Raw genomic sequence first — 23,922 nt, forward strand, 5'->3', positions numbered from 1 at the left:
CCTTATCCAAATAAGGACGGTAATTGCTTTCAAAATACCTCAGGAAACCATAGGGTAGCCTGACTGCCTACAGAGTTAGCAGGAAGCTCGTCATAAAACCGTGAGTCTCAAGCAGAGAAATCAAAACCATAAAGCTTCTTTATGTCTTTAGTAGCCGCAGGCTTGAAAAATGGCGCCATCTGAACCCTTGACAGTAATGGCAGCTTGGAGGGGGTCGGATCCTGAGCAGGGTTTGAAGGTGTTGGCTGGACACACACAAACACCCAGCACCCAGTTCTAGTTGCTGGCGGCAGATGTATCAAATCCCCTCCAGTCTGACAGATTCAGGGTCTCTCTATCATCTATCTCCTCCTTTTCCTTTATCCCCCTCTGAGGTAGGTTAGGCCGAAAAACTGCGACTGGCCCAAAGTCTGTGGCTGAGCAAGGATTGAGAATTGTAGAGTTGGAAGGGGCCGTGGTGGTCATCTAGTCTGACCCCTCGCAATGCAGGAACCTTCTTGCCCAACGTGGGTCTCGAACCCACCACCCCAAGACTGAGAATCCCGTTCTCTACCGACCAAGCTATTCTGCATAGTGTTTGAACCCGCACCTCTCAAATCCAGCACTCTTAACCACTGCACTGCAGTGGATTTCTACCAGCTTAAACCTTTCCGGCTCCCCCCCCCCCCCAAATACGGTAGTTCTTGGAATTGTAGTTTGAGGAAGATGCTGGGCGTTTGCAGAAGGAGATCCTTAATCTAATATCTCACACCCCCCAAAGAAAAAATATGGTACCAGAATTACCTGAAAAGATGGAATGTCTGCTAAACTGGCCAAAGTCCATCAAGTTGACATACACCGACCAGAGTGTTGTTGGTTAGTCGTTTAAAGGTAAAGGTAAAGGTACCCCTGCCCGTACGGGCCAGTCTTGACAGACTCTGGGGTTGTGCGCCCATCTCACTTAAGAGGCCGGGGGCCAGCGCTGTCCGGAGACACTTCCGGGTCACGTGGCCAGCGTGACAAAGCTGCATCTGGCGAGCCAGAGCCGCACACGGAAACGCCATTTACCTTCCCGCTGGTAAGCGGTCCCTATTTATCTACTTGCACCCGGGGGTGCTTTCGAACTGCTAGGTTGGCAGGCGCTGGGACCGAGCAGCGGGAGCGCACCCCGCCGCAGGGATTCGAACCGCCGACCTTTCGATCGGCAAGTCCTAGGCGCTGAGGCTTTAACCCACAGCGCCACCTGCGTCCCTTTTAGGTTAGTCGTTTAGTCGTGTCTAACTCTTTGTGGCCGCATGGAGTCTTCTCTTCTCATGAGGTGGCCAAAGTCTTGGAGCCTCGGCTTCAGGATCTGTCCTTCCAGTGAGCACTCAGGGCTGATTTCCTTCAGAATGGAGAGGTTTGATCTTCTTGCTGTCCATGGGACTCTCCAGAGTCTCCTCCAGCACCAGAATTCAAAAGCATCCATTCTTCAGCGATCAGCCTTCTTTATGGTCCAGCTCTCACTTCCATACATCACTACAGGGGAAACCATAGCTTTAACTATGCAGACATTTGTTGGCAAGGTGATGCTTTTTAAGATGCTGGACCTGAATGTACCCTATTGCAATATTGCTACTTCTTCAGTGGAGACCGATTCGTTCACCAGGGCCTTTGCTCCCCCTAATCTTTCCTTTCTCCTGACTTTTATTTCTCCCTCCCAGAGCTGGAGCTGGTGCAGAATGCCTTCTTCACTGATCCGAATGACCAGAGCGCCTGGTTCTATCATCGCTGGCTCCTGGGCAGAGGTACGAAAGCGATGCACGTTTCCTGGTCCCTGTTCCCCTTGCAGAGCTGCCCCACTGCAAGAAGTGAAAGAACAGGGAACCAGGGAGGCTCGCCTGGAACCATCATTGCTTAGTTTTAGTAAGGTGACTCGGAAACTACAATTAATCCAGAGTCCGGCAGCTAGACTGGTGACTGGGAGCGGCCGCCGAGACCACATAACACCGGTCCTGAAAGACCTACATTGGCTCCCAGTACATTTCCAGGCACAATTCAAAGTGTTGGTGCTGGCTTTTAAAGTCCTAAATGGCCCAGTATACCTGAAGGAGCGTCTCCACCCCCATCGTCCAGCCCGTACACTGAGGTCCAGCACTGAGGGTCTTCTGGCGGTTCCCCCTCTGCGAGAAGTGAGGTTACAGGGAACCAGGCAGAGGGCCTTCTCGGTGGTGGCGCCCGCCCTGTGGAACGCCCTCCCATCGGGTATCAAAGAGTTAAACAGCTATATAACTCTTTGTAGACATCTGAGACCAGCCCTCTTTCAGGAAGCTTTTAATGCTTAGTTTATTTATTTGTCTTTCCTTCTGTATTTACACAACCATTTACCATGTTACAGTTTATGCACATATACTACGCAAGAAAAAGAAAAATACAACAAGAGAGAGTAGAGCTAAGAAAATATAAAATCAGCTTCCAATTGTTCTCAGAAAAATGGATCTCATTTGTTATTTTTTACACAGTGTCATGATACTGTACTTTGTTTCCTTAATATCCTTCAGGGGGAATTCTTTTAGTTTGTTGTCTATATTACAAGAATCTCTTTTTTTTTAATTCATTTTTTTTTAATTCTCCACTTTAACCATCCAATCCAATCACATTAAATATTCCAAATGTTACATATACATATCAAATAATCCAATCATTCTGCCAAATTATAAATTTTAATAGGACTTCCCATGCTTCAAGTTTGGAGGGTTCTGATCATACATCACGAGAATCGTTCAAGGTCTGCCAGGAGATTTTTCCTCTCATAGTAATTTTTCAAATATTCTTTAAACACTATCCATTCTTTATTCACCTTCTGCCCTGAGTCCCCTCTAACTCTCCCAGTCGTTCTTGCCAATTGGAAGTCTCTCCTGTCGCCCCCACAGCTGACCCAGAACCGACAATTCGCTGTGTCTACGTCAGCCGAGAGGACACCTCCTTAGCAGTGGCCTTCTCCCACCCCGTGGCAGTAAGTTTCGGAAGAACGGGAGGAAATTGAGGCCTGGGTGCCACTCGCCTCACGTCCTCGAGAGCCAAGGGTCTTCCTCTATCTCTCTCTCGTTTTTTAGGTGGCACCGGCGTCTCACGACCTGATTGTGTTTGGAGACGAATCACCACTTGTCGTACGTTGGCACACCCCTGATAGGAGGAACAGGCCTGGGTTTATGTGGGTATCCTACAGACCCCCTGTGCGTGGGCTCAGCAGCGAGAGTCGGGGGCCAGAAACATCCTGAAGTGTACCTTCCACTTTGGGGGGAACAGGCAAACGTGGAGATTTGAAAATGAGTTTTATTTGACGTGTGTCGGCTCCCTTAACAAGCTACAGTTCCCAGAATTCTTTGGGGGGGAAGCCATGACAGTTTTTATAGAATGAGAGTGTGTGTGTGTGTGTGTGTGTGTGTGTAAATTTATTTATTTGGTTTATCAAATTAAATTTTACAGTCACATATCCAGCTTACAACATAAAAACAAGATTCCAGGGAATCTCCTCCGCTTTGTGGGTCCCATTGCTAATCATTTCCTCCTGCGTCTTGTACGATAATCCAAATCTATTACCTCTCCGTCGTGTCCAAAATTCGCCGTTAAGCTACAAGTGATATTCCAACACTACTAAGGATTTTAACTGTTTGCAATGGTTTTTAAGAGACGTTGATAAATTTACCCCATTCCTTATTAAAATTTTGTTCTTCCAAAATTAGACAGTTTTAAAAGTGGTGTGTTGCTGCTTTCAGTGCAGATTGCGCCCTGCTCAGTGCCAAGGTCAAAGCACTCTTTACGTGGTCAGAGACCCCGCGGCTTCGCAATTTGGAGATGAACCTGAGTAGTTAAAAGCAGGTTCTGAGGTCTGAGGAGGGTGAGAGCCGGGGCTGTTTTGATGTGACACAGGAAGGGGTTTTGCACTTGATCCTGTGAGGTGAGGGGAAAGCAGATGTTCTGCCAGTGGTGTCGGTTTTCCTTAAATCATGGCGTCTCCCAGCTCTGCGACTTGCCAGCTTCTGCCCTGAATGACCACTGGCCGCAGCACACTTTTCGGGTCTTATGGGCCGAGGGCCAGTCCCAGAAGGAGTGTGTCCTTTTTAAAGGTATGTATGTATTTAAAGGTATGTTTGCATTTCCTGCAAACCCAGCAGTTCAAAAGCACGTCATGTGCAAGTAGATCAATAGGTACCACTCTGGCGGGAAGGCAAACGGTGTTTCCGTGCGCTGCTCTGGTTCGCCAGAAGCGGCTTACTCATGCTGGCCACATGACCCGGAAGCTGTACGCCGGTTCCCTCGGCCAATAAAGCGAGATGAGCGCCGCAACCGCAGAGTCGGTCACGACTGGACCTAATGGTCAGGGGTCCCTTTACCTTTTTTTAAATGTATTTACTTAGTAGACGTATTTCGCACTCTGCACCGTAGGTTCCCAGGGGTGTTTACAACCGCAAAGCATTATGGGTTGTGTCCAGTGCTAGTCTTGTTGTGAACCACCCTGAGGTCAGCGGATGAGGGGCAGTAAACAGATTGAATAAATAAATTAAAAACTTGAGAGTATACCCGCTGGAGATACTCAGCATGATTGACATTTAGCTGTGGTTGGGGGTTGGACTAGATGACCATGTGGGAACCCAACTCTACTATTCTATTATTCTGTGACAGGACTAACACATATTAGACTAACTAATACGCTTTAGAGCGGGGTGGTCCAACCTTCGGCTCACGAGACCTTTTTTGGCGGGCGGCCCTCTGCAGCATTCAAGAAAAAAATACCTTACAGCCTTAAAATTATATTTTTTGTGTCGTGCGTTGCTTTTGAAAGCACATACATCGGTTTGTGTATTATATTTATTTAATGATTAAATATATTACATTTAATAACTGTGTATTTTATATATTTTATCAAATGTGTTGTGTATATTTAATTTGAGACGTGGAAGTTTAATTCAGTGTGTGTCCCTCGGGTCCTGTGTCAGAAGAGCTCTTGCGGCCCACTTATGCCTTAAGAGGTTGCCTTAAGAGGTTTTTTAAAAAAACTAATATTTATTCATATCCATGGGTCTGAGTAGAACTAACACTGGGAAACAACCCACAGTTGAAGAACCAGATTTAGGAAGAGGGGGATACTTTGAACTGACTGATTAAAGAGATGCAATTTCGGTGAAATGTGTAGTTTGAAGATGCCCAGTGCACCTGTCAGGAGAAGAGATTTCCCAATTTAGGGGGCCGACACAGAGAATCCCGGGCTGCTGTGGGTGGCGGAACTATTACCCCATTCTTAACCCCGGAGAAAATCAACAGGAATAGAGGTGGCCTTTCACGCGTTTGGGGGGCAAGAACGGTTCAGGGCTTTAAGGAACATCGGAAGTTGACTTTCTGCCGAATCAGACCATTGGTCTGTCTACCTCTATTGTCTTCACGGACTGGCAGCAACCCTACCTGGAGATGTCAGGATTCGAACCTGGAACCATCTGTTTGCAAGGGAGGGGCTTTACCACTGAGCTACGGCCCTTCCTGGGAGTCCCAGAGGGGCTGAGAGGGTCCCCACTTTGTCGTCTTCTTCTTTTTTGGCGATCACTTGTAGCCGAGTAAGATTGCCTTCCATAAACACGGTTTTAACAGTGAGTCCGTAAGTAACTGTGGAGGCCAATTCTGGACCCACACGTCCTTCCACAGTGGGGACATTGGTTTCAGGGTGGGAGCTAATCATGGTGAGGTTTTGCCAAGCGTGCCTTCCTCTTAGCACATTTCTCCCTTGCGTCCTGAGTTTGAGTGTCTTCAAAGCCCAGGACACCTCTGGAAAAGGCTATTCTCCAATTGGAGGGACGTGGGTGGCGCTGTGGGTTAAACCACAGAGCCTAGAGCTTGCCGATCAGAAGGTCGGCAGTTCGAATCCCCGCGACGGGGTGAGCTCCCGTTGCTCGGTCCCTGCTCCTGCCAACCTAGCAGTTCAAAAGCACACCAGTGCGAGCAGATAGATAGGTACCACTCCAACGGGAAGGTAAACGGCGTTTCCGTGCGCTGCTCTGGTTCGCCAAAAGCGGCTTAGTCATGCTGGCCACATGACCCGGAAGCTGTATGCTGGCTCCCTCGGCCAATAAAGCGAGATGAGCGCCGCAACCCCAGAGTCGGCCACGACTGGACCTATTGGTCAGGGGTCCCTTTACCTTTATTCTCCAATTGGAGTGCTCTCCCCAGAGACCCCCCTCTCAGGTGGGGGGTTTTCTGCCAGCGACCCCGCTTGCTTCCTTTCCCCAGTGCCCCCCACACTTCCTCACCTCCTCGATTTAACCCCTTTCCCCCTCTCTGCCCCCCACAGGACACAAGGATTGCTGGAGCCAAGATTCAGTCACTGAGGAGCAAGTTTTCAGGTAAGCTGTCAAGGGGAGAGGACTGAAGCCATGGGGAGAGAGGGGCTGGTTCATATGAACCTTTAAAGAACATTTTTCCAGGATCCATCATATGTGGCAGTGAGGACCTCGTTGTTGACATCTGTCCGTCTCGAGAGACAATGGAGTCCGCCTCCAGGGGTGAAGCCAAACGGCTGTGTTAGCTGCACCTAAGTGACCTCACCAGGGCACAAGCCTGAGTGGTTTATATGGAGGTCTTGAGCTGCCTAGGCAACAAGACCATAGCTGTCAACATTTCCCTTTTTTTAAGGGAAATTCCCTTATTCCAAATAGGATTCCTCGCAAGAAAAGGGAAAAGTTGACAACTCTGAACAAGACCCCCACCTCGGTCTCGCTGATGTGGTCCAAACAGAAAGCAGAGCAAGGTATTTGGCGCCAGACAGGGTGGATTTGATTTAAATCAAATTGATTTAAATCACGCTTTAAATCACTAGTCAGTAAGACTCGATTTAAATCTTTCTTTTGTTTACAGAAAAACTCATTCTTGCTGGTATCATCTTAATATTTACAAGCAGAGGAAGGTTTCGTTTTTGGAATAATAAATTTTCAGAGTGGTTTTTACAGTTATATCAAAAATTACTGATCTGGTTATACTATTAGAAATACATAGATAATTATGAAATTATTGTGAGGTTTGAATAGTTAACTGTTTATATTTGGACAACTTTTCTGCTGTACTTTATTGGAAGGAGAAAAATAGCCATTTCCTTAATAACAATTTAAACAATTTATTTAACCAAAGCAATAACATTATAGCATATGTATCCATGTTTGTTAACTGATGCGGTAAAACGTTTTTGGTTTTTGTTTTTTAAAAAAACTTAGACTGAGTTTTAGCAAACAAATCCTTATTTCCTGATGAGTAACCTTTGGACTATAATGTAACTTAAATAGAAAACTATCTTTAGAAAGGTTTTTCCTCCAAAAGCATTTTATTTTTAAAATCTGATTCAAAAAAATAAATAAATCCATTTTTTTAAAAAAAAAATCATTGATTTTTATCCACCCTGCCGGCAGCTTGGCTGCAGGAGTTGCCAGAAAGAGACATACAAGGAGCCATCCAGCCATCTTATTAGAGTACCCGCTACAGATTTGTGTAGGGTTTGCTCCCGAGCCTTTTCTTCTCCTGAAGTTATGCTGCAAGGCAGCGGAAGTTGAGGATCAGAGCTTTCCTTCTCCTAGACGGGCTGCCTCGCCAGGTGGACGAGCCCCATCTTGACGATGGCCACTTCCTTTTTCAAAAATAAGAACCAAGTCACAGCGGGCCGGGCAGGCCTTAAAATGGCTCCTTGCTGCAATAGCAAACCCTCCATATTCAGGGGAAATTCCTGGAGATGAGCCACAGTGCACACCTCTTTCATTTTTATATTTATGTCCCACCAAGGTGGCCAACTATGGTGTCCTCTAGAAGTTTCTGGACTCCAGCTCCCATCATCCCTGAGTGTTGGCTGATGGGTTTTGGAGTCCCAGCAACATCCGAAGGGGAACATTACAAATAGCCTCCATCGCTCGTCCTCAGTTGGTGGGTCAGGACCTACTACTGGGCCTGTGGCCTGATCCAAGACGGGCCGCAACTGGAGCAATATTGCCACACAAATATACGCTAAAAGATTAAGGAATAGGTCCCCAAATGCGTGGCTGGATTAAAGCTGAGTCCTGGTCCTGAAAAGGTTGGAGGCTCCTGGACCAAATGGCGCCCTGCCTGTTGGAGATAAGCAGTGTCCAGTGCACAGCGGAATGATGAAAAGTACGTGCCAACATGCTCTATATTACTTTATTTACACTTCAAAGCTGGTAATTTACAGAAAAACATCTTCCCTCTGCCGGAGCAGAGAAAGGCATCCTCTCTCCTCTAAAGCACGGAGAGAATCACACTGAACTGCAAAGAACAGTGAAAAACAGGAAACCAGTGTACGTCACATCCAGTCTCCTTTCCCGTGAGAAAACCCAACAGCACTTGACTGTGGAATGTAAACATTGTCTTGTGACAAGCACTTCGCTGCTCAGTGAAGGAAGCAGAAACCAACATCCTCCCCCTTTCTGTGAACATCACTGGGCAGCGTGTTCGTACAATATTAGTACAAACCCAACTTCTGCACATAGGTACAGTGTTGATCCCTTGATACAATCTTGGACAATACATCAGCAGGAATTTCATTACCTGGCATATAGGACACCGTTACGAGTCCCTTTTGAATACGTTCCCTAGCATGTTGCAACTTTAATTGCAAGTGCTTCGTGCTTTGCTTACAACCTTCAGAATTCAGCAAAGCCAAACATGCTTTGTTGTCCTGGTAAACCTGGATTGGACATTTGACAGGAATTTTCATGTCTTTGCACAATTGTAACAACCATTCACAATCCTTAAGTGAATAAGACAGTGCATTCAGTTCAGCTTCACAAGTACTTAAGCTAACTGTTGTTTGCTTCTTGCATGACCAATCAAATAGACCCTGATTGTACTTATAGCAAACTCCAGACGTACTTTTCCTGTCTGTAGTGTCACTTCCAAAACTTGCATCTGCAAATATCTCAAGACCACCAGACTTCTGATTGTTAAATCTCAGTCTGTAATGCATAGTGCCTTTCAAATACCGCGCTATGCGTTTCAGAGCTTTCCAATCCTTAACAGTAGGATTGTTGACTTGTCTGCTTAGCAAATTACAGCTAACAGCAATGTCAGGTCTTGAACATCTGGCAATGAAGTTTAGCTTGCCTAGCACACTTCTGTACAGTGTAGTATCAGAAAATGCTTCTCCAGTGTCATCTACCTGATAACCTGTTGTCATCGGTGTGTCTACAGGGTTAGCATCCATCAGGTTTAGTTTGCTTAACACATCAGCAATTTTACGTGACTGGTGTATTAGAATGTTACCATCTTGATCTCTCTCTATTTCCAGAGATAGGTAGTTGTTTACCTCACCAAGATCTTTCATGTCAAAGTGCTCTTTCAATTGAGCTAGGGCATTATTGTACATTGTGACATCCTTCCAAAAGAATAAAAGATCATCAACATAAAACAAACAATACAGTTTCTTTTGCCCCTCCTCTTTGACAAATACACATGGATCAGCTTTCCCTTGCTTAAAACCTAGAGAAAACAATACTTCAGTGAGTTTTGTGTGCCAACACCGTGCACTTTGTTTGAGACCATAAAGGGACTTCTTCAGAGCACAAACAAATCCCTGTTTTACCTGTACGCCATCAGGTGGAAGCATATAAAGTGATTCATCTAGAGATCCGTACAGAAAAGCTGTATTCACATCATGGTGACTAATGGTAGATTTTCTTCTGCAGCTAGCTTGAGCATAAGCCTAATGCTCTCATACCTCACGGTGGGTGAGTAGGTCTCGTGATAGTCTTCACCTGGTACCTGTGCAAAACCTCTGGCTACCAATCTGGCTTTGTGTCTGACTATCTTGCCATTTTGATCTGTCTTCGCTTTGAAGACCCATTTGCTTCCAAGCAGTTTCATTCCTGGAACTACTGGAACAAGGTCCCATGTCTTGTTCCTTTCCAAGGAATCAAGCTCAGCCTTCATGGCATTTAACCATGGCTCAGCTTCCTTTGAATCCAAATCCTGGATTTCTTGGAAACTTGAAGGTTCAAACACCTTCTTGGAGCTTTTAACAGCTGTTACTGCTATCTTAGCAAACTCATCAGCAAATCTCTTTGGAGGTCTGCCTTTTGTTGCTCTCTGTGACCTACGAATTAGCCTTAAGTCTTCAATACTCTCCTCTTCCTTCTTAGGAGAAAAGTGACCTATTGTGAACAATGGTTCCTCTAATTCTTGATCAGAGCTTTCAGAGGGTCGCATAGAGGCTTTCGCACTCTTGAAATCCTCTGAATCACCCGATTCAGTTTCAGACTCAGAATCAGAACCTTCATCAGTGGGTGTGGGCTGTTGTGGTTGCTTTTGACTATCCTCAGTCTCATCACTGTCATCAGGATAACATTGGAAAATTCCCACATTCTCCCCCCACTTGGCATTGTACTCAACACTTCTTGTGAGCTTAATTGCCTTAGAGTCAGTCATCATTATTCTGTAAGACCCTTTCTGATAACCTAGAAAGATACCAAGCAATCCACGCTTGTCTAACTTGGAGCTTTGTGGTGAGTGAACCCACATGTCAGAACCAAAAATTTTCATGTGTTTGATGTATGGCTTCTTGCCAAACATCTTCTCATAGGGGGTACAACCAATCGCTGAAGATAACCTGCGATTATAACTGTAAGTGAAACATGAGAGAGCTTCGGCCCAATAACTCTCTGGAAGATTGGCATCATGCAGCAAGGTTTTTAACCCTTGAAGCAATGTCTGATTTGCTCGTTCCGCAAGTCCATTCTGCCATGGCGAGCGAGGACTAGACAAATCGTGTTGAATTCCTTTCTCAGTCAGAAAAGCTTCAAACTGCTGAGAAGTGAATTCTCCCCCGCGATCACTGAAAAGAGTCTTTACCTTCTTACCATGCACATTTCCCAACCAAGCACAGAATTCCTTGAACCTTGGAAAAGCCTCTGATTTCTGCTTGAGATTGTACACATAAATATACCTGGAAAATGCATCAATGAGAACCATGAAGTACCTGTTTCCACCCAAAGAGGGCGCTAGTGGTCCAACCAAATCAGCATGAACAACCTGGTATGGTTCTGTAGCTTGCCTACTAGACACCTTACCTTTCGCAGCCATTTTCACCTTGTTTGCTGCGCATGCCTTGCACTTCATGTGGTACCTGCAGGGTTTAATAGTCATACCTTCAACCAAGGCAGGCATTTTAGATACTGCCTCAAAATGCAAATGACCAAATTTTCGATGAAAATCGTGAATACATTCTGCATGCAAACTTTTGTTAGAACCTGCAATGCAACAAGTGTCATCCTGCACAACATCATCAAAATATAAAACATACAAACGATCAACATATTCAGCATGCAATACATAATCATTTTTCTTTGTGATGATGCACCTTTTGTTCTTAAAGGAAACGTCAATTTTCCGCTCATTCAGCTGTCCAACGCTGAGCAGATTATGCTTGGCATCTGGCACATAAAGCACATCCTGTATCGATAAGTCCAAACTGTGAAGAACAACAGTTCCGTAGCCTTTACTGGGGATTGTGTGGTCATCCGCCTGGTGAATCGCACCTTCCTGCGGTGTAAAAGACACGAACAGTCGCTTATCGTTGCACATGTGGTGGGTCGCCGCTGAATCAACAACGAAGAAAGATCTAGACGTCTTCTGGACCTCTGCAACCTTTGGAGTGAAGCGTGAGACCATTGCCTTGTGCTGCGTTGTCCTGGACACCGGACCTTTGCCTTTGCCTCGGCCTTTTCCACGCGATGAGCTTTCACTGCGCTGCTCTGTCTTGGCCCTGGGATATCTGCATTCCCTCTTCATATGGCCTAGACGTCCACACGTGTAGCATTTCACTGCCTTCAAAGCTTTGGCGCCATCTGGTGGTTCCACTGCACCATGGGATGACGTCTGTGAAGACTCCCCCTTGCCCATGCAGCTATCACCCTGGCGGTCTGCTTCATTCTGAATCATGGCAGTATCACAGGCTACTCTGAGTTGAGCATTTGGCTGATTGGCATCAAATTCCCCACTTGCCTCATCCAGCCTTCTGCAGCTAGCCATCATGACTCTGGCATTAGCCTTCTGCATCATCTCTGCTGCTTTAAATCAGGCTGCTTTATACATGCTGCGTCTGTGTACAGCTGCTTCAATCCAAAAGCAAATTCAAAAACAGCCTCTGCCTGTGAACCTGTGCCTTTCTGCTTAACTGCTTTGCTTATCTGCAGCTGCTTCAAACCGCATTCCAAAGGCAAGGTCAAAAGTGAAAGTTCTCTCTGCTGTCTTAAATTCATGCTGCGACACTGCTGCAGCTGCTTTACTTTCGATTTCCCCCAGCATAGGAAAAATTTATCCTTCTAGCCTTTTGCCTGTGCCATGGCAAAACCGGCTATAAAAGTTCAAAGTCCAGCCATAAAGCCATTAATTAGAAGCTGGCAGGCTGCCCGGAGCTGTAGCACATACCTCATCAAATCATCTTGACGCGCAGAGATATCGTCCGATCCGGCCCTCTGCATTCCGATCCTTTGCCGGCACTCCAATTCTTTGCTCCTTTGTTCCTTTGCCAGGAGCCCGACTTCTGGAGTCCATTCTCAAAACACTGCGTTTTTCTGGGCCCATAACCAAGTGTTGGAGATAAGCAGTGTCCAGTGCACAGCGGAATGATGAAAAGTACGTGCCAACATGCTCTATATTACTTTATTTACACTTCAAAGCTGGTAATTTACAGAAAAACATCTTCCCTCTGCCGGAGCAGAGAAAGGCATCCTCTCTCCTCTAAAGCACGGAGAGAATCACACTGAACTGCAAAGAACAGTGAAAAACAGGAAACCAGTGTACGTCACATCCAGTCTCCTTTCCCGTGAGAAAACCCAACAGCACTTGACTGTGGAATGTAAACATTGTCTTGTGACAAGCACTTCGCTGCTCAGTGAAGGAAACACTGCCAATGTGTGGACTACAACTCCCATGATCCCTGATCCCTGACCATGCTGGCTGCTGGGAGTTGTAGTTCATAATAATAATAATAACAATAATAATAATTTATTATTTATACCCCACCCATCTGGCTGAGTTTCCCCAGCCACTCTGGGCGGCTCCCAATCAAGTGTTAAAAACAGTACAGCGTTACATATTAAAAACTTCCCTGAACAAAGCTGCCTTCAGATGTCTTCTGAATGTCAGGTAGTTGTTTATCTCTTTGACATCTGAAGGGAGGGCTTTCCACAGGGCGGGCGCCACCACCAAGAAGCCCCTCTGCCTGGTTCCCTGTAACCTCACTTCTCGCAATGAGGGAACCGCCAGAAGGCCCTCGGCGCTGGACCTCAGCATCCGGGCTGAGTGTTCCATAACATCTGGAAGGCACCACTTTTGGCTACCCTTTGTGTCTCTTTGTGCTCTTCTCCCCTGACCCCATTTTCCCCTCACAACAGCCCCGTAAGGTAGGCTTAATAATAATAATAATAACAAATTATGTATATCCCACCCTTCCCAGCCAAATCAAGGCTCAGAGTGGCTAACAACTATAAGCTGGACCCCTGCAGACATTTGGGGCAGCAGGGCTCTGCGGGTGTTTAGATCTTCTTGGTTATATCTAGTCATTGCTTATCTTCTGTTTTCATGGTGCCTTATTGTATATATTTACCACCACCATGACATTTTACGTGAGTAAATAGAAAAGGGTGGGAGGAGACATTGGTGAGTATTGGGGAGGCTAGGGGGCTGAGTTTGGGTTTGGGAGATGCGGGCTGAAGCGGAACTCGGGACTCCAAGCTGCCCTTCTCCCCAGCCTCAGCCTTCCATCCATAAAATGGGAATATCCACGCAATCAGCATCCCAGAGTTGTGGGGATGAGCAATGCATAAATTACAAAGCACTTTGCCAATTAGGAGCACTTGACATAAACGGCAGGTATTATTAATCATAGCCCGGCTCCTAATTCTGCCAAACCGTGTAGATTATGGCTCCGGGATGGAGATCCTGCTAACAGGCCTGCTTTTAGCTCATTTTGGGGAAAGGGACATTTTGTGATTTTGTAATAGATCAAATGCTGCGGTAGGAAGAAGTTGCATGCCTTAAGGCTGCGTGTGGGACTTACTTCTGAGTAAGCACGTCCGGGAGTCTGTTATAAGACACAGTTCTCTGGCAAAACCGCAATCGCCTCGTGCAGCTGGGGTTGACCTGGGAACATGACCAGAAATGCCCTTTTCAACTGAGGCGACGGATAGGGTGCCAAGAGGGGAAGTGGTGTGGAAGAGTCCTTCAAAACAGGGCCATGCAGTCGGATGGGGGAAGGATGTTTCATAAGCGCGACTCCAGGAAGTGGTGTGTTTCAGCTGACTCACCCAAGTGAAAGGGAGACACAGCTCTGGGGTTAATGGGGCTGTCAAATGCGGTCGCTGCAAACAACCCTGCGTGTGACACCATTGTCACACTGTGGTTTCGCCACGGTCGAAGCACCCCACGCCACTGAGGTTGTTGTGCCCTCCCTGAGGGTTCAAGAAAGGAGGTCTGAGTGCCTGGTAGCCCATAGCAGGGATGGGGAGCCTGAAGAATAAGTGTGACGCCCTATACCTCTCTGTTGTTGTTGTTGTTGTTGTTGTTGTTGTTGTTGTTGTTGTTGTTTAGTCGTTTAGTCGTGTCCGACTCTTCGTGACCCCATGGACCAGAGCACGCCAGGCCCTCCTGTCTTCCACTGCCTCCCGCACTTTGGTCAAACTCATGCTGGTAGCTTCGAGAACACTGTCCCACCACCTCGTCCTCTGTCGTCCCCTTCTCCTTGTGCCCTCCATCTTTCCCAACATCAGGGTCTTTTCCAGGGAGTCCTCTCTTCTCATAAGCTGGCCAAAGTCTTGGAGCCTCAGCTTCAGGATCTGTTCTTCCAGTGAGCACTCAGGGCTGATTTCCTTCAGAATGGACAAAGACAACAGGCCAACATATATAAGAAACATAATACAACATTAAACATTTTTTAAAAGACTCCCTACATGGGATTGCCTTCAGATGGCTCAGGAGTTGGATAACTCCATAGCCTCCAATGAAAATAGGGGCATCCTAAGAAAAAGGGACGCGGGTGGCACTGTGGGTTAAACCACTGAGCCTAGGACTTGCCAATCAGAAGGTCGGCGGTTCAAATTCCCGTGACGGGGAGAGCTCCCGTTGCTCAGTCCCTGCTCCTGCCAACCTAGCAGTTCGAAAGCGCGTCAAAGTGCAAGTAGATAAATAGGTACCACTCCAGCGGGAAGGTAAACGGCGTTTCCGTGCGCTGCTCTGGTTTGCCAGAAGCGGCTTAGTCATGCTGGCCACATGACCCGGAAGCTGTACGCCGGCTCCCTCAGCCAATAAAGCGAGATGAGCGCCGCAACCCCAGAGTCGGCCACGACTGGACCTAATGGTCAGGGGTCCCTTTACCTTTACCTTAAGGAAAAGCAAAACATTCTGGTATCAAATCAGAAACAGGGATGGCTTCCCTAAATCAGGGACGTCCCTGGAAAATAGGGACACTTGCACAAACAAGTGGAGTCCCTAAGGGGGTTGGATGGCTCCTTGTACACCTCTTTCCAGCAACTTCTGCAGCCAAGCTGATGCCAAATCTCTTGCTCTGCTGTCCTTTGGAACACATCAGCCAGGCCGAGAGGGGGGCGGTCTTGTCATCTGGGCAGCCCGGGACCTCCAAAGACACTTGTGCCCCGGGGAGATCACTTTGAGGTTGCTAAAGCAGCGGTTTGACTTCACCCTCAAAGGCACACTCCATTGTCTCTCGGGACTCTCCTTCCTTGGAGGTTTTCAAGCAGAGTTTGGGAGGTCATCTGTTATGGATGCTTTAGTTTCGATTCCTGACTTGCTGGGGGTTCTACGATTCTGCCCCAGAGGCTGCCTCCTTTCCTGTTTCTGAGAACTAGGATCAGAGGCGGCGGAATGAGCAGCACTAGTCATGCCAGAAACTACAAGTAGTAGTGGAGATTTTGGGTTTTCCTGCTGGCAAGGAGCTCTCTCTTAGTCAGAGAACTGTAGAGTTGGAAGGAGACACAAAGAATAATCTCATTCAACCCCCTGCCATGGCTTATAGGCCTTCCTTCAGAGATTGCTGGCTGAGGGGACACTGGTCTCTCTCTTTCTCTCACACACACCCCTCTTTCAAGAGTTGGCCATCTCCCTGACCTCCCAGCGCCTCACTTTCCTTCTCCCGACCCAGGTGTGAGCTGTCCATTGAGAAGTCCACAGTACTGCAGTCCGAACTTGAATCCTGCAAGGAATTGCAGGCCTTGGAACCGGAGAACAAGTGTAAGTCTCTGGGCTGCTCATGCATGTTCTCTACAGCCTTATTTGTGTCACGCTCTGGCGGGGTGGGGGGGGGGAGGGATGCAGGTGGCGCTGTTGGCTAAACCACAGAGCCTAGGACTTGCCGATCAGAAGGTCGGCGGTTCGAATCCCCGCGACGGGGTGAGCTCCCGTTGCTTTGTCCCTGCTCCTGCCCACCTAGCAGTTCGAAAGCACGTCAAAGTGCAAGTAGATAAATAGGTACCGCTCTGGCGGGAAGCTAAGCGGCGTTTCCGTGCGCTGCTCTGGTTCGCCAGAAGCGGCTTAGTCATGCTGGCCACATGACCCGGAAGCTGTACACCAGCTCCCTCAGCCAGTAAAGCAAGATGAGTACTGCAACCCCAGAGTCGGCCACGACTGGACCTAATGGTCAGGGGTCCTCTGGCGGGGGGGGGGGGGGGAGAACCAGGATTTTGAGATGCATGTCCTTGGGCAACTGTTGCACTGCTGTGTCTATATTCTGCGACTACACTGAATACATATGCAGAATTGGAACAGAATTCGGCATTCTAAGCATCAGTGACATTATGAGCTTTTAAAAAAGCAACAACAACAACCTTGTTTCTAGTCCTTAACACTTGGAAGTGTCCGGCAACACCTGGCTGAAACCCCAGCAGCTGAATTTGGGAACCAGTCAGGTATAGTGGGGTGTAAAGCATCCTATGATTAGCAAAAGCATGGTAATTCTTTAAATGGTTTTTTTAAAAAAAAATTGCTTTTGCCACCCTAACGCGTATTGTTGTTGTTTTTTGCCATCCTCGGTTCCTTTGGGAGAACGGGCACGGTGGAAATTTAATAAATAAATTGTGCAGAATAAATAAACGAAGGTGAACGCGGGTCACAGAATTCAGCTTTGCCTCCGCACAGAATTTTTCTCTTCAGTTAATTTGGGGAACCAGTTCCAATGTTTCTTTTTTGTGCATTCTCTCGCTCTCTAGGGTGCCTGTTGACCATCATCCTCCTCATGAGGGCATTAGACCCCTTGGTTTATGAACACGAGACCCTCAGTTACTTTACGACCCTGAAGGTGAGCTGGGGGGGAGAGCAGAGCAGAATTAATTCAGCTGCACCCCTGATATCCTATAGCCCTTCTACATCAGCAGAGTCAGTTTGCAGAAGTGTTTGAAAAATAACACTTAGGGGGGAAACACCCTGGCGTACTCACAGACTTATTTGGTGTGGGGGGCGGAAGATGGGGCCGGAATGGAATGTCCTTACAGAGGGCGTGGCTGGCTGGAACCCTGAACAGGCACACCCCAATGAACCGCACTGCATCAATTTGTTGCTGGTCCCACTTGTCCGCATTTACTGCCCCCCACCTGCTGGTTGAGGTACACAGGTGGCGCTGTGGGTTAAACCACAGAGCCTAGGACTTGCTGATCAGAAGGTCGGCGGTTCGAATCCCTGCGACGGAGTGAGCTCCTGTTGCTCGGTCCCTGCTCCTGCCAACCTAGCAGTTCAAAAGCACGTCAAAGTGCAAGTAGATAAATAGGTACCGTTCCGGTGAGAAGGTAAACGGCGTTTCCGTGCGCTGCTCTGGTTTCGCCAGCAGCGGCTTAATCATGCTGGCCACAAGACCTGGAAGCTGTACGCCAGCTCCCTCGGCCAATAAAGCGAGATGAGCGCCATAACCCCAGAGTCAGCCACAGCTGGACCTAATGGTCAGGGGTCCCTTTACCTTTACCATCCTTTTAGGTACGCGGGTGGCGCTGTGGGTTAAACCACAGAGCCTAGGACTTGCCGATCAGAAGGTTGGCAGTTCAAATCCCCGTGACGGGGTGAGTTCCTGTTGTTCGGTCCCTGCTCCTGCCAACCTAGCAGTTCGAAAGCACGAAATGCAAGTAGATAAATAGGTACCACTCCGGCGGGAAAGTAAACGGCATTTCCGTGCGCTGCTCTGGTTCGCCAGAAGCGGCTTAGTCATGCTGGCCACATGACCCGGAAGCTGTACGCCGGCTCCCTCGGCCAAGAAAGCGAGATGAGCGCCACAACCCCAGAGTCGGCCACGACTGGACCTAATGGTCAGGGGTCGCTTTACCTTATAAAATGATAACTTAATAAAAAGCATATTTTTTTAAAAAAAAGAGAATGCCCGCTGACCTCTGCTTCCATTCTCCTTTACTCACTTTCCCTCCCCAGGCAGCTGACCCCATGCGCTCGGCCTACCTGGATGACCTCCGCAGCAAATTCCTGATTGAAAACAGCATCCTCAAGATGGAATACGCCGAGTCCCGCGTCGTGGACTTGTCCCAGAGGGTAGGAAGCCTGGGAGAGTGGGGTTTGGCAGACGGGAAGGAGGAAGGGACCAGGAAGGAACCTGAGGAGGGGAGCAGATTCTGCCTGAGTGCCAGGGAATAGCCAGGAAGTGGGGAGGTTTGGGGCAAGGTCCTGGTATGTCCCATTGTCTGGGACAAGTTGGATGCGGGAGGAACCAGCCAGGGAGCCTCCAGGGGAAGACAGCCCAGAGCTCAGGGATTGGTGGTGGGACAATGAAGAGTGGACAGAGGAAGAAGATTGGGAGGAGGAGATGGTGGAAGCTGGGGAGGCAACAGGGTTTAGTGAGCGGGGAGAGTCTACGGCGGAGAAGTCCAGAATCGGAGGCAGAAGATGAAGCAGGAGAGAGGAGCAATGCAAAGGAGAGTCTGGCTGGCAAAGACTCACGGGTGTCTCCCCCTCCTGCTGCAACTACCTCCCGTCTTGCCTGGTCTCCCAGAACCAAAAGAGGCATGAAAAGGGCAGAGAGGTTGGTTGCAGGCAGGCATAGTCTCAGATTGCTTGGGGGAAACCCTGGAGAGGAGGGGACCTTCAATCTCAGCAACTGCTTCATGGGGGCAAGACCTGCATTGCAGTGCTCACTGGGCCTGACACTCCTGTGCAGATCCTGTTTTTACTGATAGAGTTAACTCCACTTATGGTGTGTGATTTACGGCTGGCTGGCTTCTGACACTCCTTGAGCCTGCCTGTTGGTTCCTCCAAGACTTGGAGTCGCCCAGCAAGATGGATTAAGGGCAGGCAGGCATCTGTTTGGCCACTGGGGGCCAACAGGTAAAGGGACCCCTGACCATTAGGTCCAGTCATGACCAACTCTGGGGTTGTGGCGCTCATCTTGCTTTACTGGCCGAGGGAGCTGGTGTACAGCTTCCGGGTCATGTGGCCAGCATGACTAAGCCGCTTCTAGCGAACCAGAGCAGGGCATGGAAATGCCGTTTGCCTTCCCGCTGGAGTGGTACCTATTCATCTACTTGCACTTTGACGTGCTTTCAAACTGCTAGGTTGGCAGGAGCAGGGACCAAGCAATGGGAGCTCACCCCGTCACGGGGATTCGAACCACCAACCTTCTGATCAGCAAGTCCTAGGCTCTGTGGTTTAACCCACAGCGCCACCCGCGTCCCTTGGGGGCGGACGGCATGTTGGACCAAATCAGGCTACTGGCCTGATCTAAGAGGCTCTTCTTCTTTATTTCCATCTCCCCAGGGCCTCACAATTCTGTGCCACCTGGAGCACCTCCTTCTGGTCACTCACATGAACATCTCGGACAACCTCCTCCGCTGCTTGCCCCCCACACTGGCCATGATGCGCTGCCTTGAGGTGAGGCTGCCCCACCCCCAAGTGCCCAGCGACGGGTGCCCGTCTCTTAGGACCCCCGACCTTCCTTAGAAGCCCTTTCTTCCCCCACCACCTTGGCTCAATAACGCCTTCAGGCAGAGGGCACGCCAGGCGCAGAACCTCGGGGAAGCCACAGCTATTACATTGAACGGAAAGGGGGCAGATTTTGGTGTTGCATGTGGCATGGCTGAAAATTGAGACCCCCCCCCCCCCCAGGTCCACCGCTGCTTCAGGGCTCTTCTTCCGCTCTTAACACCAGGCCAAGTGGGTCTTGGGTATTACAGTGGTACCTCGGGTTACATACGCTTCAGGTTACAGACTCCGCTAACCCAGAAATAGTACCTCGGGTTAAGAACTTGGCTTCAGGATGAGAACAGAAATTGTGCAGCGGCGGCAGCTGGAGGCCCCATTAGCTAAAGTGGTGCTTCAGGTTAAGAACAGTTTCAGGTTAAGAACGGACCTCCAGAACGAATTAAGTACTTAACCCGAGGGACCACTGTATTTATGGGCCCCTCAATTTCCACAGCCACATTTCAAAGTTGGGGCTGCAGGTTGCGGGCTGACTTGTGGGGTGGGGACACGGATCGGGTTCCTGTTCCCTTGCTCCTCTTGACGCTCCTCCTCCTCTGTTTTGCCTCAGGTGCTGGAGGCCGACGACAACCAGATTGAGACCCTGGAAGGCCTGCCCCCGCTCCCTCGCCTGGAGGAGCTCTCCCTCTGCAACAACCGTATCCTTGGTGCTGTGCGGGTTCTGGGGCCAGTGGGGTTCGCTTGGGGTGGGGCAGGGATGCTCTCTCTTTGGGAAAGGGGAACCCCTCTCCCCCCCCCTCTCTGAGAGCCAGTGTGGTGTAGTGGTTAAGAGCGGTACAGTGGTGCCCCACAAGACGAATGCCTCGCAAGACGAAAAACTCGCTAGACGAAAGAGTTTTCCGTTTTTGAGGTGCTTCGCAAGACAAATTTCCCTATGGGCTTGCTTTGCAAAACGGAAACGTCTTGCGAGTTCTTGCGAGTTTTTCCCCTCCCCCCCCCCTCTTTCCTAAGCCGCTAATAGCGCTAATCCGCTAAACCGCTAATGGCCGTGCTTCGCAAGACGAAAAAAACGCTAGACGAAGAGACTCGCGGAACGAATTATTTTCGTCTTGCGAGGCACCACTGTAGTCTCGTAATCTGGTGAACTGGGTTCAATTCCCCACTCCTCCACATGCAGCTGCTGGGTGACCTTGGGTTAGTCACGCTTCTCTGAAGTCTCTCTGCCCCACTCACCTCACAGAGTGTTTGTTGTGGGGGAGGAAGGGAAAAGGAGATTGTTAGCCGCTTTGAGACTCCTTAGGGTAGTGATAAAGCGGGATATCAAATCCAAACTCTTCTTTAAATTCTTCTTCTCAGCCCCACTCACCTCACAGAGTGTTTGTTGTGTGGGAGGAAGGGAAAGGAGAGTGTTAGCCGCTTTGAGACTCCTTTGGGTAGTGATAAAGTGGGATATCAAATCCAAACCCTTCTTCTTCTTCTCTCTGGCCACAGTTCTCCTTAACTACGCTGCCCCTCCCTCAGGCATCCAGCAGCCTTCCGGCCTTCGCACCCTCGCCGCCTTCCCCAAACTCGCCCACCTCAACCTGCAAGGCAACCCTCTCTGCCAACTCCCCGGCGTCCAGTCAGAGCTTGCTGCCTTGCTGCCAAATGTGGGGACCATCCTGACCTGATGGGTTTTGCAGGAGACCCTACTCGACACACGCGCACACACACACACACACCCCACAATTCCTCCCCACGCACACACTGACCCCTTTTAATTTATTGGCATGAGGAAAAGATGAAATAAAAAAAGGTAATTGTTGCTGTGAGTCGCTACCGATGTCCATTACATGCAGCAGAAAGGGGGGTGGGTCCCAGGAATGTCCCCCCATTCCTGCTGCTGCACCTCTCACGCACACCACAAACGCCTATTGAAGCTGAGAAAATGTGCAACCTCAGAAATTGTATCAGAAGACTGTTCTCACACAGGCCAGCCGTAAAGCCCAACAGTTCCTGAATGATCTCCCAGCGAGAGACCTTGGTAGTAAGTCTTTTATGGAGGATTGGAAGTTTCCGGGACTCTAGCTCCCATCAGCCCCAGCCTGTGTGGCCGGGGATGAAGGGATGACGCAGCAGCTAACAAGGCCAATGCAATTCTGGGCTGCATCAATAGGAGTATAGCATCTAGATCAAGGGAAGTAATAGTGCCACTGTATTCTGCTCTGGTCAGACCTCACCTGGAGTACTGTGTCCAGTTCTGGGCACCACAGTTCAAGAAGGACACTGACAAACTGGAACGTGTCCAGAGGAGGGCAACCAAAATGGTCAAAGGCCTGGAAACGATGCCTTATGAGGAACGGCTAAGGGAGCTGGGCATGTTTAGCCTGGAGAAGAGGAGGTTAAGGGGTGATATGATAGCCATGTTCAAATATATAAAAGGATGTCACATAGAGGAGGGAGAAAGGTTGTTTTCTGCTGCTCCAGAGAAGCGGACACGGAGCAATGGATCCAAACTCCAAGAAAGAAGATTCCACCTAAACATTAGGAAGAACTTCCTGACAGTAAGAGCTGTTCGACAGTGGAATTTGCTGCCAAGGAGTGTGGTGGAGTCTCCTTCTTTGGAGGTCTTTAAGCAGAGGCTTGACAACCATATGTCAGGAGTGCTCTGATGGTGTTTCCTGCTTGGCAGGGGGTTGGACTCGATGGCCCTTGTGGTCTCTTCCAACTCTATGGTTCTATAAATTGTAGTCCAGGAACAACTGGAAAGCGAAGCCCATCATCATCCCTGCCTTAAAAGTCCCAGCAGTTTCTAGATGAACTTTCAGACACAAACCTGGTATCTGCTGATGAAACCTTGGCCGGTGAATCATAAATACGCATTCAGGCAAAAACAGAAATTGAAGGGCATCACGCTTTCCTTGGTTATACAGAAGAGAGGTTTGTGTGTGTGTCGTATTAAAAAGGAAGTCTTTCCCAACCACCGCCAATGCCTCATCTCTCTCACCTAGGGGACGATTCCTCTGCTAGGACGGTTGCTGCTGTCTAAAGTATGAAAACAAAAATATTTCGCTTTTTAAAGTGCAGGTTAATTTCATCCACCATTTTCATTATCTGTTCTTTTTTAAAAAGTGATTTATCTGACCTGTGTCTCCAGGTTGACAGAGGCCGGATTAATCACTTAAAAAGGAACACTTGCTCATTTATTTAAACCGGCAATTCTAAATACACTTCCTCATGAGTAATCCCTGCTGAACTCAGTAGGTTGCATTTTCTAAGCCAGGCATCACAGGCTTCTGCCAAAAATGCCACAGCCCATTTTAACCTGGGCTCACATTTTGTAGCCGGAGATTCTGGGAAGAACTTTTTGGCTCATTTTTGTTTCCACTGGGGTCGGCTCTTTGGTCGACCGGGAGAGCTACCTTAAGCCCATCAGCTCCAACAGATCTACACATGAGTAAGGCTTAATTGAATATACCCTCTTGTCCCGGCATAGGCAAACTCGGCCCTCCAGATGTTTTGGGACTACAACTCCCATGATCCCTAGCTAACAGGGCCAGTGGTCAGGGATGATGGGAATTGCAGTCCCAAAACATCTGGAGGGCCGAGTTTGCCTATGCCTGCTCTTGTCCCTAAGTTGTGTGGAAGCCGGCAATAATACTTTACTTGGGCAGGCTTCAGAATCAACAGGTGACTCGACTGCGACTCCAGTTCCCACTTCTTCGATCCACCCTAGGCTTCCTGCACCTCGCACGCCTGCCTCCACCCACCCAGAGCCAAAGGAATTTGCTTTGACTTGTCCCAGACGGGGAGAGCGCAGACACCTGTCCACAGACTTGACATCTTGGCTGCCGCTCTGCATTCTCCGTGCGCAGGGTCCCACCACGACAGTCCTCTGACAACCAGCCTAGAGGGCTTTAAGACAGCTCTCAATAGCTGCCAGCCACCTTGTCTGTGCTTTGCCTAAGCAGTTGATGTCTCTGAATGCTGGTTTTCGGAAACCGCAGCAGTGGGAAAAGTGCT

The 23,922-nt window shown here is 48.7% G+C and overlaps 2 protein-coding genes across 5 annotated transcripts in view; one reads left to right on the forward strand and one right to left on the reverse strand.

Annotated features, from left to right (window-relative positions):
- Positions 1-2,216, reverse strand: part of NOP9 (NOP9 nucleolar protein) — a 55,027-nt gene extending 52,811 nt beyond the window's left edge. Inside the window, exon 1 of the mRNA XM_083706595.1 lies at positions 1,933-2,216. The gene's annotated coding sequence lies outside the window, so the exon portion shown is untranslated. The remainder of the gene's footprint in view (positions 1-1,932) is intronic.
- RABGGTA (Rab geranylgeranyltransferase subunit alpha) overlaps positions 1-21,724 on the forward strand; it is a gene marked incomplete at its 5' end in the record, with an annotated part of 40,307 nt that extends 18,583 nt beyond the window's left edge. For all 4 annotated transcript variants that reach the window (XM_083706781.1, XM_083706783.1, XM_083706782.1 and 1 more), the window contains 11 exons: positions 1,683-1,766; positions 2,892-2,974; positions 3,075-3,176; positions 3,983-4,088; positions 6,302-6,353; positions 16,160-16,248; positions 17,223-17,311; positions 18,424-18,540; positions 19,759-19,872; positions 20,531-20,618; positions 21,442-21,724. In XM_083706781.1, coding sequence (XP_083562907.1) covers positions 1,683-1,766; positions 2,892-2,974; positions 3,075-3,176; positions 3,983-4,088; positions 6,302-6,353; positions 16,160-16,248; positions 17,223-17,311; positions 18,424-18,540; positions 19,759-19,872; positions 20,531-20,618; positions 21,442-21,590 — 1,073 coding nt within the window. In that variant the 3' untranslated portion in view covers positions 21,591-21,724. The remainder of the gene's footprint in view (positions 1-1,682; positions 1,767-2,891; positions 2,975-3,074; positions 3,177-3,982; positions 4,089-6,301; positions 6,354-16,159; positions 16,249-17,222; positions 17,312-18,423; positions 18,541-19,758; positions 19,873-20,530; positions 20,619-21,441) is intronic.
- Positions 21,725-23,922: the final 2,198 nt, after the last annotated feature.

This window comes from Podarcis gaigeae (genome assembly GCF_964106915.1).
Source record: "Podarcis gaigeae genome assembly, chromosome: 13".
In the NCBI taxonomy this organism is placed as follows: Eukaryota; Metazoa; Chordata; class Lepidosauria; order Squamata; family Lacertidae; genus Podarcis; species Podarcis gaigeae.